General features: G+C 42.9%; 1 protein-coding gene and 1 long non-coding RNA gene across 3 annotated transcripts in view; one reads left to right on the top strand and one right to left on the bottom strand.

The window, feature by feature from the left end:
- The window catches only part of LOC105507126, a 276,554-nt gene that overhangs the window by 247,958 nt on the left and 11,917 nt on the right, over window positions 1-16,679 (top strand). The window lies entirely within an intron of this gene.
- POLR3B (polymerase (RNA) III (DNA directed) polypeptide B) overlaps window positions 14,599-16,679 on the bottom strand; it is a 137,749-nt gene continuing 135,668 nt past the window's right edge. For both annotated transcript variants that reach the window (XM_011935532.1, XM_011935541.1), the window contains exon 28: window positions 14,599-15,371. In XM_011935532.1, the coding sequence (XP_011790922.1) occupies window positions 15,242-15,371 (130 nt within the window). In that variant the 3' untranslated portion in view covers window positions 14,599-15,241. The remainder of the gene's footprint in view (window positions 15,372-16,679) is intronic.

Below are 16,679 nucleotides of genomic sequence, written 5' to 3'. Positions count from 1 at the left end.
GACAACTGGTGAGTAAAGGAAAAGAATAAAACATGTATCCAGCCTTTATTATATGAAATAAACTTCTGGGTAAGCAAATAATTGATGAAAGGAAGTTTCTCTAAAAAGGTGTATCCTAGCTAATAAATGAAGAAATGATAGAATTAGCATAGCACCATTTTACACCCTCTATTAAATTAATGGAGCTAAGTATTGTGCATGAGTGGCTGCTGACATCACAAAGAGAGGAACAAAACGTGCGTGCCTCCTGCGGGAAGGCCACACCCCCTATGAATGAGTCTTGTCACAAAAATCAAACTTGATCCAATCGAGCCTTTAGTTCTAACTGCAGACTTACAGAAGACCCAGAATACAGAAAAACATGTTGAAATCTACTAAAGGAATGCAATTGGCAAAGTACGAATTATAGGAAACTATATGACAAAGGATATGGTTTCTTTAATAAATAAATTACAAATAAGCGGAGGAGATGGGGACCTGGGAGACAGAAGAGACCAGCACAGATTATAAGAGAATTCAAAGATTTGTTAACTAATGTTAATTATTTGGATTCCAGTTCTAACAAATATCTGGAGAAAACCATTTATGAGATGATTGGAAAATTTGAATACAAACTGGATATTTGATGACAGTAAGAGACTATTGTTAATTGCTATTATGACAATTATATTGTGGGTTTTTATTTTAGGAGTCACTTTAGTGGTGTATATTGAAATATTTATGGGTGAAATGATATTTGTAAACCTGGGATTTGTTTCAAAATATTCTAGGAGGAGAAGGTAGATGGGGTCATGGATACCAACCTAGCAATGAGTTGATAATCATTGCATTTGGGTGATGGATACATGAGGGTCCACTATACCATTCTCTCTAGTTATGTAAATATTTGGAATTTTTCATGGTTAAGGTTGAAAAAGTGTGTGTGTGTGTGTGTGTGTGTGTGTATGTGTGTGCGCCTGCATTTATATAACTATATATAGAAAAAGTTTTGGATGCCAATTTGCTTTACTTTTATAAAATATTTTACATTATAAAGTAATGCATATGTGATGTCATAAAATACAAAAATAAGTACATGAAGTAAACGTAACTGAACAAAAATGAAAACAAGGAAAGTTCTTTTCCTAAAGTCCTTCCTCTTCTCCCTCCCTCATCACACTCTTAATAATTTGTTGTTCAATCCGGATGTATTTTTGTACCTTGCTGAATCTTTCTCCTCACCTCTCTGTGTCTATCATCTGTCTATTTATATATCTACCTACTTATGTAACCATCTACCCATCACTTTTTTTTTTTTTTACAAAAATGAGACTTTATTTCCTAAGTCTCTTTTTCCTTCCAACTGTGAAACTTAGAGAGTTTTCAGTATTACTAGGTAGGGCTGTGACTGTCCTCTGTGTAAAGCTGCACAGTACTCAACTGTATGGACTACACTGAAATGTTAACAATTGGTATTTGTGATGAGATTATGGGTAACTTGAATTACTGTCTTTGTGCCTATCTGCAGTTGGTCCACAACGCCATGCATTTTTTGTAGAGTACTGTATTTAAAGCACCCGCCCCCTGCTGTGGGAAGGAATTATGGATCTCCAGCACCTTGGTCTCAGAAGTTTGGGGTTTTCAAAAATTAAGGCACTTCTGTATCTAAGAATAAATCCCTAATACAAGAGATCTCCTCAGAATGGTCTTTGGCCATAAAACCCAGATGGTGGTCCCAGTGATGAGGGATCAACGGCCTTCCAACTTGGCTCCCAATTAAGATTTATCATTAGAAGCTGCTCCTGGAAGTCAGGGAGGTGAAAGGGTCAAGGAAATCTCTTGGCAGCAGCCGGGAGAGTATGAAAGCACACAAACACACACATACACACACACCCAAAAAACCACGCACACACACACATACACAGACACACACATACACACACACATACATGAGACGGTCTTCCTAGACCTGTTGTAAAAGGGATGACTCAGCATTATTTACAGGTTGCTTCCGGTTTAAAGTCTGCATCGCTGAAGAAGAATTTGAAGAGTACCCAGACAGCACTGAGGCCATGGGCTGGCATACCGTGTTTGGGTCCTTGAACACATTCTGCAGAACATTCCAGAGCTTTCTGACAAAGGAGGAGAGGTGGTAGAGTAGGCTTGGATCCAAGTCTGACTCAGGCACTTAGTACTGGGTAACACTGCGCAAATCACTTAATCTTACAACACTGAGATAATACTTCACAGGGCTGTGGTGTGAGTAAAATGGGATTATGAATGCACACCCTGGATGCTCCATAATCAGAGTGATTAATAGATCACCAGTAACAAAATTTTACCCTGCGGTGGGCCTATAACAAGCTTAGCTCAAAATTGATTTTGCATTTCTTACACATATGGAGAATTTTGTATTAAGACATTTCTCCCAATCACATCAGGTTAGAAGTGAATAAAATGGAGAATAATGTCAACCTGGCAGGGTTAGGTGGTGGGATCCTCTATATAAAGGGATTAGCCCCTAGTACGTGCTCAGTAAGCTTAAGGTTCCTTCTGCAGCAGTATTGGTTAAGTGGGTCAAAGTCCAAACTGTGCAAGTTGTGGGGAGGACAGCATGTTCTTCTGTCACCCTCCCCTCACCGTAAATCCCAAAGCCTCCACTAAGCGGGTGGTGAGGCGTGGGGTCTGCTCACTCTGCGTCTCCCTAGCTGCCCTTATCCCGCCCTGATCCTCATCAGTTTCCTCAGCCGCCTGAGAAGACAGGTTAGGGAATCACGTTCATCTTGATAGGAATCAGGTGTTCATGAATGGTCCTCCCAGGTGACTTGCCTGCGGAGTCCAATGTGGGGATTTCAGGCAGGCTGACGGGAGAGAATTCTGGGAAAGGGTGCTGACACCAACACACCGGAGGCCACACAAAGGCCAGTGGTGTCTTATAGGTTTGTTTGCCTCTGTTAGACACTGAGTGGGCAATTAGGAGCGCTAAGGTATCATATTAAACAGCCTCCTGCTGCTCCCTCCTCTAGTGCCTTTAATCCCTGCCGCCTTCATGCCCTTGAATCAGCTCTCACAGCCTGGCGGGATCCACTGGACTTGCAGACTTCATCTTCCTGGTCCTCTTCACATTCCGACTCGTGACCTCCCTCCTAATTAGAAACCCTCTTCCCTTGGCCTCTGGACTCTGCTGTTTTCTGGCTTTCATTTGCTGCCTCAACTTGGACTTCTTGGAAGGTGCCTCTCTCTATGCCCATCCCCCACATGCTGGGGTCCTCAGGGTTCATTTCTTGCCCTCTTCCTTTCTCTGTAGCAGGTGTGTGTGACATTCTTTCTGTGCCCACAATCACCGATGACTTCCCAATCTACCTGGGCAGCCCCTGCCTCTCATTTCCAGATGGGCCACTAATGCAGAGGTCCTGGAGGCACCCAACTCCGTATGTGCCACACGGAACATATTATAGCATGTCTGCCACTCGCTCCTTGCCTTGGGGGTTCACTACCCACTTGGCAGTCTAGGCTGTAATTTCAGAGTGCCCTTGATTCCTCTCTCACTGCCTGCGAAGTCCTGTCAGCTCTACTTCCTGATGCTCTCACTTTCAGACCCACCCAGGACCATCTGCCCTTGGCAAATGTCTACTCATTCTTCAAAAGTCAGCTCTGGCAGCCACCTCCTCTGGAAAACTTGCCCTGCCTGCACTGGAGCCCCCACTATAGGACACTTCAGGCAGCTTCCCCTCCTGTATGATACAGAAATCTAGTCTGTTATTTTCTACAGCAGGCATTTAAAAAGTTTCAAGCGAAAATCCCATAAAGTCAAAATCATCCTTGAAGATAACTTAAACAGCTCATAATTGGGACAGTGGCTATTTGTTTCATTGAACACCCAGTGGGACAGTACTTTCCATTTAGGGTCTATAAGGTACAAAAAAACTAAAAACTATCCATGATCTTTTTAACTCCAGAGATTCACACTAGAGCAGAGATGCTCGTGAGAGGCATGAGGAGACCGAAGACTACATTCCACTCAACCTGGGCTCAACTATGGCAGGGGTGTGGACGAGGGATGCCAGTGGTTTTGTCTGCCTTGTTTAAATACTACCCTTCCTTTTCCTTTTAAATGCTGAGCATGTAATTGAATTTGCCAAAGTTACATAGATGAATGGCGGCCTCCTCTCACTGGTAGCTTCTCTATCTTCTCTCCCAGTTCTGAGCACCCAGAAGGCAGGGACATCATCTAACTCCTTCCTGTAGCCCCAGAATCTAGTAGAGCACCCCTTCCTAGAAGAGACACAGAGAACATTGACTGAACGGATAAGTCATAAAACTTCTCCTTGGACCTCTCCAGAGATGTGGAACTCCATAGAAAATGGAACAACCCATTCTGTCATTGGAACAAATAAAGTGGACCTACTGGTTCAAGGTCTCTATTAGCTTACCATGATTCTAACTGGAATTAATGACAGGAAGTAGGGTTCCCAAAGAAGAGTTGGTTGGTAGATAGTAATATTTCTTTGAAGACTGTCTTGTGGTTGGACCCAACTCATTGATGGGCTCTGGATGGGCTTCAACGGCGGGTCGGATTGCTCCTCTCTTCCCTAATCCAGGTCTAACAAGATGAGCCCCATCTAAAAAGGCAGGGCAGTTATCCTTTAAGTGAGCACAGTGACTCTTCACAGAAGGACTGATTTTAATAGCCCAGTGCAAGACCTCCTTTAAGGTACAGAATGATTCTGGCACATCAGTTAAGCGTTACACAAAACAGACGCGAGCGTTCAAAATCAAAGGCGTTTTTCACTCACGTGAAAAGGGATCAGTAAGCCGCATGAAAACTGGGGTGTGTAAAAGTCTCCAGGGCCTCTGTCCACAGCAGGAAAAGCTCAGAGCAGATTGGACACAGAGGGAGGCAACCTCAGCCGCCCATAACTCAAGAGATAGAAGGCAGTGATCTTCCTGCACTGCCTCTGTTTCATGTGCGGGCTCCTGCCTCTGATCTTATGGCAGTTGCCTAATTGCCAGTGACTGTTTCTGTGGACACGAGGGTCTGCTAAATGTGTAAGGCCTGCATTTTTCCAGGGGAGACTTTTTCCTTTGCACAGAAGCCAAAGATTCCTTTATATACAAATTCCTTCTTATGCAGGTCATCAGATTCTTATGCGGGGAGCATTAATGCTGTGTTCAATGCACACAGCTGAATACAGACATTATATATAAAATCTGGTAATATGAGGCAGTGTGGACACTGGATGGGAAGACCAACAATGTCATATGCATGTCTTCAATTTCTTTCACACATGAGACTGTACTCCCTAACTCAGTGCCAGGTAAATACTTTAAGCTGTTTTGTTTCTGAGAGTGGAGATGGCTTTACTTTCAGTCAACCACACCCTTTGACCCAGTCTCCATTGTAACCAAAAATAAACATTTAGAAATTTTTGAACAAAAATTGAAACTTACTTCTCCAACAAAGACGAAACCCTACCCTTAGCAGGAGAGGCTGCCCCACTTAGGTAACCAACCACATAGCTGGATTGAACTTAATCTAAAAAGAGGGAAAAATGGCATTATAGAGGGATGGAAATTACGTTTCATAAGGAAGCCACTTCCAAGTAATCATGATGAGAACTGGTACTTATTGAGCTTTGTTATGTGCTCAATTGATTGATCCAATTAATCTATGAGTAGGTACTATTATTATTATGGGAGACAGCGTCTTGCTCTGTTGCCCAGGCTAGAGTACAGTGGTATGATCATAGCTAACTACAGCCTCAAAGTCCTGGACTCAAGTGATCCTCCCACCCTCAGCCTCTTGAGTACCTGGTACTACAAGTATATACCACCACGCCTGGCTAATTTAAAAAAAAAAAAATGTGTGACCGGGCACAGTGGCTCATGCCTGTAATCCCAGCACTTTGGGAGGCTAAGGTGGGTGGATCAGGAGGTAAGGAGATTGAGACCATCCTGCCTAACACGGTGAAACCCTGTCTCTACTAAAAATACAAAAAACTAGCCGGGCGTGGTGGCAGGCGCCTGTAGTCCCAGCTACTTGGGAGGCTGAGGCAGGAGAATGGCATGAACCTGAGAGGCAGAGCTTGCAGTGAGCTCAGATCGCGCCACTGCACTCTAGCCTGGGTGACAGAGCCAGACTCCGTCTCAAAAACAAACAAACAAAAAAATTGTAGATGAAGGGTCTTCCTATGTTGCCCAGGCTGATCTTGAACTCCTGGGTCCAAGTGATCCTCTTACCTTGGCCTCCCAAAGTGCTGGGATTATAGGCATGAGCCACCATACTGGGCCAGTAGGCACTATTACCTCATTTTTACAGATGAGAAAACTGAGGCAAAATAATCTGCCCGAGATCATAGAAGTTAGCAGGTTGTGGAGGTAGGATTTGAAGGCAGCCAATTTGATTGCAGAGTTCTTGCTCTCGACCACAGCATGCTCCTGCCTCGCAGCTGACGGGTTGTGGCTGTCAGAGCTTGGTGTTCAGGAGTCTGAGGTCAAATTCAGGTTTAGCACGAGAGACTGGCATGAGCGATTAGGGAGCCACCGAGAATGGGAGCACATATATGTGTATTTGCCATCTCCGACTTTATTTAAATGATAAAGTCCTATGACATCTGTACTATCAGAACTGTGCCTGTCTCATAATCTCTATAAATATTTACTCCTGGATTTTTGTAACATCTGACACTGAATAAGGTAATTAGAATAACTCTCCCTGCAGGCAGAGCAGGTAGTAAATCACAAACAGCCTCCTGTTTCATTGTCTGGACCGATGTTTCCATATTTCAGGTCCTGACAGATTATAGACATACTTGGGACATGCAAGACCCAGAGTAATGATAAAGGAAACCTTACTGTAACTCACAAAGATAGTTGTTGATGCTGAGATTTCTGTGCTGGGGACCCAGCCCTATTGCTGTCATGTTAAAATGCAAGCAGGACTTTAGTGTGCATGGAAGAGGGCCCTCCCTAGGAGTTTCAAGCCCATTTATTCCCACAGGGCCATTCGAGGCAGAATTTTCAGCGCTGGGGTGAAGTGGGAGCTGAACAGTCCCTGCCACATGGCAGGCGGGCAGATGCAAGGCTGAGGGATGATTGAGTAAATGATGAAAATCAGCATATGTCCTTGACAAAAACAAAAAATAGGCTAGATCTAGGACAAAATCAAGCTGGGGGCACATGTAAATGACAATGGAGATTATGACTGATCTTATTTTTATGACTATAACATTACCAACAGATATATAAAAGTACAGTGTATAACAGGAATGAAACTTATTTCACTTAATGACCAACATATGATTGACTGCAGCTTGATCTGATGCCACGACAACTGATACATGAAGAAAAAAAAAGGGTTTGCATTCATGTTCACATTTGTTAATACAGGCCCTCAATTATCCAGAAGCAGATTGGCTATCAGTTTCCTGAGCACAAATCTGCATAAGCATACTGCTGAGACTGTTCTCAATTGTTCTGGAATTTAAAACACTTTCATACACATTGTCTAGTTCAGTGGTTCTAAACTGGGGGTGATTTTTCCCGGCAGGGAATGTTTGGCGATGTCTGGGGACATTTTTAATTGTCATGATTAGGGGATGTTACTGGCATCTAGTGGGTGGCAGCCAGGCATGTTGCTGAACACCCCACAATGCACGGGATAGCCCCACAACAGAGAATTAGCCAGCCCCAAATGTGAGGAGGACCAAGGTTGAGAAACTGGCTTAGTTTGAAGTTTACACATACAAAGAAAGAAAAGCGCATCTCTATCAAGTGTGTGGCATGGGGTAGGCCCTGTTCTAAGTGCCTCACTTAAGAATTAACTCATTTATCAATCACAGCAAACCTATGGGGTAGGCACTACTCTTACTCCTGTGTTAGCCCACATAGGTCATTAGGTGGGGAGGTATTACATACCCACTGAACAGATGAGAAAGTTGAGACTCAGCTTATTAGTGGAAGCACCTTGACTCCTTTGTTGGTAATACCACTGCCAACTCATTTTTAGGACAGCAGCCCTAAGGCTGGTCATACTCTAAAGCAAGCTTGTCCAACTGGCAGCCCGTGGACCACATGTAGCCCAACATAAATTCATAAACTTTCTCAAAACATCATGAGACTTTTTTTTTTTTTTTTTTTGAGATGGAGTCTTGCTGTGTCACCCAGGCTAGAGTGTAGTGGCCCGAATATTGGCTCACTGCAACCTCTGCCTCCTGGGTTCAAGAGATCCTCCTGCCTCAGGCCTCCTGAGAGGCTGGGATTACAGGTGTGCACCACCATGCCCGGCTAAGTTTTGTATTTTTAGTAGAGATGGGGTTTTGCCATGTTGGTCAGGCTGGTCTTGAACTCCTGACCTTGTGATCTGCCCACCTTGGCCTCCCAAAGTGTTGGGATTACAGGTGTGAGCCACTGCGCCCAGCTGCGATTTTTTTTTTAAGTTCATCAGATAGAGTTGCTGTATTTTATATGTGGCCCAAGACAATTCTTTCAATGTGGCTCAGGGAAGCCAAAGGTTGGACACCCCTGCAAAGAGAGTTGAAAAATCCCAGCACCAAACCACCCCTGCGGGCACCAAGGAAGCTGTGCAGCAACTAGAGCATCTCTGCTGACTTCAGGGCTTTGCTGTGGGAGAGGCAATGCTGTCCCATCCCTTCACGGACTTGGACAGCAGACTGACACGACCCGCTGAGACAGGAAGAGAAACTGGGGCCTTCTGAGTACTCACTCAGAAAGGCCCCCTTTGAAGTGGGATATCTTTATGGGAGTAGCAGGGAGTGGAAAGGAGGCTAGAGGGAGAAAGCAGAAACCTCCAGCCCCAGATTGCTTAGCCTCTCCCACAGATTTTCTGAGCAGGTTTGGGGAGGGGCCTGAGAATGCGTATTTCTATCAAGTTTCCAGGTGATGCTGATGCTGCTGGTTCAGCGACCAAACTTTGAAAACTACTGGCCTAGAGGCATCCCAATTGAGTGTGGCTACTCCCCCACCCAAAGATCTCTCATCATTACTCAGCCAGAAAATACATTATTCCACTTTCTTCAAATAGTGCTCCTAGGAGTCACTATTTGAAGTACAGCAAACTCACCAAACCACCACGTGAGCTATATTAAAAATGTGCCTGCAAACTTCATCCCAGCATCCAATACAAAAGATGTTGAATTCATCATGTTTTAATTGATTCACATCACACCTTGCCTCCATTCATGTGGATGATTGGGAGTTAGCCAGACTTAAAATTTATTATGCATGGAACAAGAGCTATTACCTGAACTTGAAAAATACTTCGAGCATGGTGTGAGATGTTAGACTTGTGAGTAAAAATGTGAGTGTCTGGTTGTGCTGAGATTTTCTGTCATGACATCCTGATCATGACTTTGATCTGTTGAACGAAATCTCTTCATTGCTTCTGAAGTCTCTTTCTAAAACCCAAACTGGTAGCTTGGCATTGGTAATCTGTATATTTCTAGATTGCTACTACTCCCCCACGGCCCCCCTCCCATTTAAAACTGCCTCTTTAAAGCTTGGCATTAATTTCCCACCAATCTTATCCCTGTGGGCTGAAGTAGTAAAAGTTAATTTTTGGTCAACAAATGAAATAAACTGTTTTCAAGACACATATGGAGTAAATATGGATGGTAAAGAGGTGCTACTTTTACAGTCACTCTTCTGACCATCCGTTTCGCTAACGGAATTATTTACAGGTCTCTCCGAAACTGGCTCCTCTATTACTCAGATGGCCGAGAACGGATGGGCCCAGCCACCAGCCCTAATGTGCTCACCCTCATGTGGTTCATTACTGCAAATAAAGGTGTTGGCCAAAATGCTCTGAAGCAGCTGAAAACTATCCCATTATGTAGCACCCAATCAAGGACTTCTGTGTTTTTTTAATCCTTTACTTGACTCTCACCACATGGAAGCATTTTGAGAACGTTCTGTGGGCTTCATGAAACTATTCTGGGACTCCCGCGCCGACAACATGCCTCACTTTGATGTTAGTGCTAAATGGCTGTTCCAGGGAAGCGTGCTCACTAACTCTACCCCTTCTTTACGCCCATTATTGTTCAACAGGGCAGCTTTCGCAAATCGCTTTTGCAAAATCTTACGGTTTCTGCACTTGGTCCTAGTTTCCAAACTCTCTCTTCCAAAGGAAACTCAGGCTTTGCCTTTCCTAACTCTTGCCTTATGAAGTTGTACAGTTGTACACTGCAAGTCCTGGCAGTGCTGTTAATAAGGTGGATATGATTATTACTGGTTATCATCAATGAAGACAATAACAAACATTCGTGAACACCTGTTTTGTGCGAGGCACTGTGGTAAGTCCTTTAGATGCATTATCTCATTTAATCTTAAAATAGCCCCAGGTGTTGGTACTATTACATTCTCTATTTTGAAGATGGGAAAACTAAAAGAACACACACAGTATGTTATATTTGGGGTGAAATATCTACTATGTGAAGAGACTGAAATAGGTTTAGAGCTTGTATTCTTAAACTCTTAAGCCACCTGGTAGATTAAAAGAATGATGTACATTCAGAAAGGTAAGAAGTCTTGAGTGAATACAGCTTAATGCATTTTCATAAAATGAACACATCCATGTAATCAGCACTCAGATAAAAAAATATTACCAGCATCCTAGAAGCCCTACTCTTTGCACCTCTTAACCATTAGCCACCCACTCTGCATAGGAAAATCTTATGACTCTTCATATTATATGTTAATTTTGCCTATTTTTGAGCTGTAAAGGAACTAATATAGTGTTTCTTTTGGGATTTTTTTTTTTTTTTTTTGAGATGGAGTCTCGCTATGTCGCCCAGGCTAGAGTAAAGTGGCACAATCTCAGCTCACTGCAACTTCCACCTATCAGGTTCAAGCAATTCTCCTGCCTCAGCCTCCCGAGTAGCTGGGATTACAGGTGCCCACCACCATGCCTGGCTAATTTTTGTATTTTTAGTACAGACAAAGTTTCACTATGTTGGTCCGGCTGGTCTTGAACTCCTGACATCAGGTGACACCCACCTCTGGCCTCCCAAAGTGCTGGGATTACAGGTGTGAGCCAGCGCACCCCATCTGGGCTTAACTTGTTTTGTCCTATATTTGTGAGATTACCTATGATATTATATGTAGCAGCAACTCATTTATCATTGCTATAGAGTATTCCACTGTATCACTGTATTAGTCCATTCTCACACTGCTATAAAGATACTACTCAAGATTGCATAATTTACAAAGTAAAGAGGTTTAATTGACTCACAGTTCTGAATGGCTGGGGAGGCCTCAGGAAACTTAAAATCATGGTAGAAGGGGAAGCAGGCAAGTCTTACATGGAGCAGGCAAGAAAGATAGTGTGAGAGCACAGAAACAATTTTTAAAACCATCAGATCTCGTGAGAATTCACTCACTATCACGAGAACAACATGGGGGAACCACCCCCATAATCCAATCACTTCCCTCCCTCAACACGTGGGGGTTACGGGTCCCTCCCTCGATACGTGGGGATTCCAATTCGAGATGAGATTTGGGTGGGGCACACAGCCAAACCATATCAATGACCATACCACAATTTATTCTGTTGCTAATAGGCAGGAATTTTTTACAACCTGGGGCTACTATAAATAATGCTGCTAGAAACATTTCTGTACACACATACTGGTAACACACACATAAATATATTTCTGCTGGCCCACACCTAGGAATGGAATTGCTGGGTATGTTTAGCTTTAATAGATACCGCCAAGTTCTATCCGTGCTGTTATGAATTGGCAAATGTCTTCAAGCGTATAATGGACTGAGCTGTGTGTCCCCAAATTCGTATGTTGCAGCCCTAGCCCCCAGCGTGATCCCATTTGGAGATAGGGCCTTTAAGAGAATAATTAAGGTTGAATGAGGACATATGAGTGGGACCCTGATCCAACAGGACTGGCATCCTAAAAAGAGACACCTGAGCTCACTCATGTGCTCCCTTATTGTGTACCAAGGAAAAGCCATGTGAAGCTGCAGCGAGAAGGTGGCCACCAGCAGCCAGGAAGAGAGGCCCACTAGACCCAACCTTGTGGACATCTTTTATCTTGGACGTTGAGCCTCTTGAAATGTGAGAAAATACATCTCTATCGTTTAAACCCACCTAGTCAGTGATTTCACATTTTATCAGCTGGAGCTGGCAAATCCAGAGGAGTGGTGAAGAACCTGAACTCACTTCAGTGTACTTCCTTTCTATATGGGATCTTGGCCTCTCCGATCCTGGCAGCTGGGCAACTTTGTGCCTACAGTCTTGTCTCCCCAGCCCTTTAATTCTGTCAAAGCTCATGTCAGGGTCACAGATTCTTAATGGCTTTGTAGCCTCATCCTGTGCCACTTCCAGCCTCGCAAAAGACTGGAGGGAAAAAAGTGCTTTGAGGGTGGTCTGTAAAAAGTTACTCTATCATTACTGGAAATGGAAATCTATTTATAGAGTAAATAATTAACTCTAAATAAAGTTTAAATAAACTCTTTAAAGAAAAAATAACTTTATTTTTTAAAGTTATTTGTAAGTCAGTTGTTTTTAACTTACAAATAACTTAAAAAAATAAAACCTTAGTGGGACTAGCTTACCAAATCTGACTGCTGGCTTTTTTTTTTTCCCTAGACATGGGGTCTTGCTGTGTTGCCCAGGATGGTCTCAAACTCCTAGGCTCAAGTGATCTTCCTGCCTCAGCCTCCTGAGTAGCTGGAACTACAAGTGCCTGCCACCATGCCTAGTGTCTGGCTGCTTTTCATTAAAGTATTTCTCAGAGTCAAATAGCTATTCAAATGTGGGATTTGCTAATTTTTGAGATATCAATCTGATAGAATATTTTCCTTTAAGGATGTCTCGGCTTGAAAACCCATACTTTCTAGATCTTGTAAACTTAGAGAACTTATAATTTCCTAGACACTTAGAAAGGTGGCACCCCTCAGAAAGATCAGACTGGCTTGGAATGGTTTCCTAAGAAAGATGTTCATTTATAAGAGATACAACCATTCAAGGGCATCTGAATTTTTTAAAAACGATCACTTTTGATGGCTGTAAAATATAATCATAGATAAAACCAGAACAAAGCCCTGTGAGAATGCCTGGTTCCGAAGCCCTTGCTGTCCCCCTTGTTAGCAGAGAGGCTCTGGGGAGTCACTTAGCTACGTAGGGCATCAGTTTCTTCATGTATCAAGGGCATAATCATGCTTGTGAAGTGTTTCCAAATCTCCACAGCACTGTTGGCTGCTTCGCCCTGGGCACTCCCTCAGCACTGCCGAGATGAATCCTCAGCACTGACTGCAGGGCAGTGCTCCGTGACTAGCACACACGTCTTGGCCTCCTCCACTAGACCATGTCCTCGGTCAGGCAGAGGCCTATCCTGTTCTTTTATCCTTAGTCCAGTGCCTTGTACGGGGCAGGTACTGAATGATGAACAACGAAGTCCTCCTGCCAGCACCCAGCACACTGCCTTTAACTCTCCCAGCCCAACCCTCTGAGTGTTCACTGAAATGGTGTGCCCCACACTGCAGGGCAACTGCATCTTTGATGGATTTGGGAAGTGGATTTGCTACACGATGTGAGATAATCAGTATCACCCTAGAAAACTCCTTTAAAAACCCACAAAGTACAGTATGATTGTATATTTAATCCAGTACAACAATCCTTAATGCACCATCAATTTTGAGAACCATAAGCTAGGGTAAAAAAAGGAACTGGCATAGCAAAGATCTAGGCATTCAAACTCCTTTTTGAAATATCTGTTGAAATACATATCGAGACCAGGTGCAGTGGCTTACACTTGTGAACCCCGCACTTTGGGAGGCCAAGGTGGGTGGATCACCTGAGCCCAGGAGTTCAAGACCAGCCTGGGCAACATGCGAAACTCCGTCTCTACCAAAAATACAAAAATTAGCTGGGTGTGGTGGTGTGTGCCTGTAGTCCCAACAACTTAGGAGGCTGAGGTGGGAGGATAGCCTGAGCCCGGGAGGTTGAGGCTGCAGTGAGCCGTGATCTTGCCACTGCACTCCAGCCTGGGTGACAAAGTGAGACCCTGTTCGAAAAGAAAAAAAATAAAAAAGATACCTATTGAGTTCCTGCCATGAGGGCTGAGGAAGGCCTGCTCGCCTGCAATGTCCTTCATTCTGCTTTCACTGATATCTCATGCTGCACCTACGTGTTAGAGATTTTTTATTGTGAAGAAAGAGAAGTGAGGTTGAGTTCGCAAGTCAATGACTAGCCTGGGTCCCTGGAACATCCCTCTTTTGAAACCCAGTACACATTAGCTTGGGATCTTTAAAGGCTTTGAAAAAGTCCTGTGGAATATTTACTTGGTTACCCCAGTTTCTCAACCTTAGTTTAACATAGAAGCTTGATTCTTCTTGGTATATGATACCTATTAATATTCTGTGGAACATCTTCAGTGTGACATGCTGGGAATGAAGCCTTAGGCCATTACTCAAAGCATTTCTGACTCTGATTTTACAAACAATTCTTAACACAAATGTTTGGCTTCAGGGCAGCAGCTGAAAACAAATTGGAAATGAGTAAGGAAGCCTGTCAGATTAAAAAGAAAATGGACAGCTAGCATCCTGGCAGGTATGGAAGGGACAGAGTATGACAAAGCAGCTACGGGGTTAGATTCAGATATTTAATGAATATTGTTGCATGGTACGATCATGGAGGTTCAAAATAATAGCAATTGAGTCCATAAGGGAAGATGACATTCTTGCTTGACAAGGTAGGAACAAATTCATTATATTTCACCAAGACTAAAATTACAAAGTTTGGGTGTATAAAGTCAAGATTTAATTGTTGGGAAAATTTATCAGAGCCAGCCACAAAAGCCAGGCTGACCAAACGGATTCTTTACATCTTCCAAGTTTCCAGAAGAACCCTGAACATCGTTAGCCAGAGGATATGGTAAATTTGACCCCAAACATTCTCTTGAAGGAGTAAGGTCTTCTAATGAGTGAATGTCAAGATATCAGCACATAAGTAATGGTTGATTTCTCCTATAGGTCACATCCATCTGTGAATCAAGCTGCCTTGCAGTCCACATGGTCAGCATCTCTCCCATGGCTTAAGGCTCACTGATCAAGGTTGTTTAGCCAGTCTTGTAGTATATCAAAAGCCTCTTCATTTTTTTTGTTTGTTTGTTTTAGTGACAGAATACGCAAGGGAATTCTTCACAGAAGGAGTAGTAGTCCTAAATCCCTTCTGCTTTCCACTGTATTGCATGTATCGCTTGTTCTCTTTAATAATCATTTTTTTCTATCCTCATTCATTGTACTTGGACAGTTTTAACCTGGGGATAATGTTCATAGACTGTAGTTCCTGGAAGAGCAGCTTGCAGGCATATGGAATACGGAGGGAAGACACGTGGCAGGATGACTTGCAGTAATGGCACCTGAAATCCAAGTCAGCAAGTGTTAGACAGCAACTCGGAAACAAAGGCCTCCACGTAGGAAGTGAAAACGGTCTCTATAAAGTTCTATTATCATTCTATCAAATTATCTTTCTGTTCCTAAGTGTTCAGTTGCACTACAAGTACATATGTGCCCAGAAAAAAGAAACATCCAAGGAAGCAAAAGAGAAAATGAAACAAACACCATTCCCTCCAGTGTTTAAAGCATGCAAGTTGAGTCAGTTGTTACCACACATCTAGCCCTTTCTCCTTAAAATGTAAAACATCTGCCTATATACTTGTTTTGAAAGAGCTCCAGAAATCTGAACCATTGGGAAATTTACCCAAATTTAATTTTTTTTCATTGTTTAAGGAGTTTTAAACTAATTCAATCAATTTCCATGTATTTGATAAGCATCTACTATACAAGCAGCATATTATTCTAGGCAAGCTGCTCAACAATTATAACTTGGTTTCTGTCATTGACATACATAAAGTCTGATGGAAAAGACAAGACTTCTGAATAGGACAGTGGTATTCAATCAAATGGTAACTTTTCTAGTGCTCTTCAGGCTTGGTTATTTCTATGAGTGTTGGAAAGTACTATACTTACAACATGTTGTCCCTCGTGCGAAATTAAGAAATGTATGTATATGCGTATGTGCATATATATTCCCACTTAACCCTAACAACAACAGCCCATGTTCCTAACCAATTTGCCTCATATTCCAATTAGGACTTTATTTTCTCTTCTTTCCGGAAGAGCTGGTAAACCGAACTTAGTTCTTAATCAATGGCTACAACTGTAGAAGGGTCCCTGGGGAGAAAGTGAATTACTCTTTCAGGTTTCAGATCAAAATAGGACCTTACCCTACTCCTCAAGGGTCTGCAGCAGCTGGGACAGTAGGTATCTAGTACAAATCTGGACTCTTAACAGGTAGAAAACTAGGTCCTCACAGTTAACGAGGAGGAAAATGAGTCTAAGAAGAATAGCAACTGAGGCTTGGAAGATCTTGTGCTGACCAGGAACTGGAGGAGGATTCCTTAGTGAACAAAGGATTGGCCATTCTGGAGGGCAGTAAGACAGTGTGTGTAAAAATGTAAATGTGCATATTCTTTGATTCTGTAGTCCCAAAAGTGACAAAGGGATGTGTACAAGAATGTTGACAGCCACACTATTTATAACAGCAGAATGTGAGACTATGCAAATGTCCACTGGGACATTTACATAGAAGACTGTGAAGCCATCACATTTATTGAAATGAAAGGTGTCCAGGAGAAACTGTGAAGTGAAAAAAGCAATTTGTTAAT

The sequence above is a fragment of the Colobus angolensis genome, unplaced genomic scaffold (assembly GCF_000951035.1).
Source record: "Colobus angolensis palliatus isolate OR3802 unplaced genomic scaffold, Cang.pa_1.0 Scaffold10, whole genome shotgun sequence".
In the NCBI taxonomy this organism is placed as follows: Eukaryota; Metazoa; Chordata; class Mammalia; order Primates; family Cercopithecidae; genus Colobus; species Colobus angolensis.
Note: the sequence above shows the minus strand (reverse complement) of the source record. Positions and strands in the feature narration are given on the sequence as shown.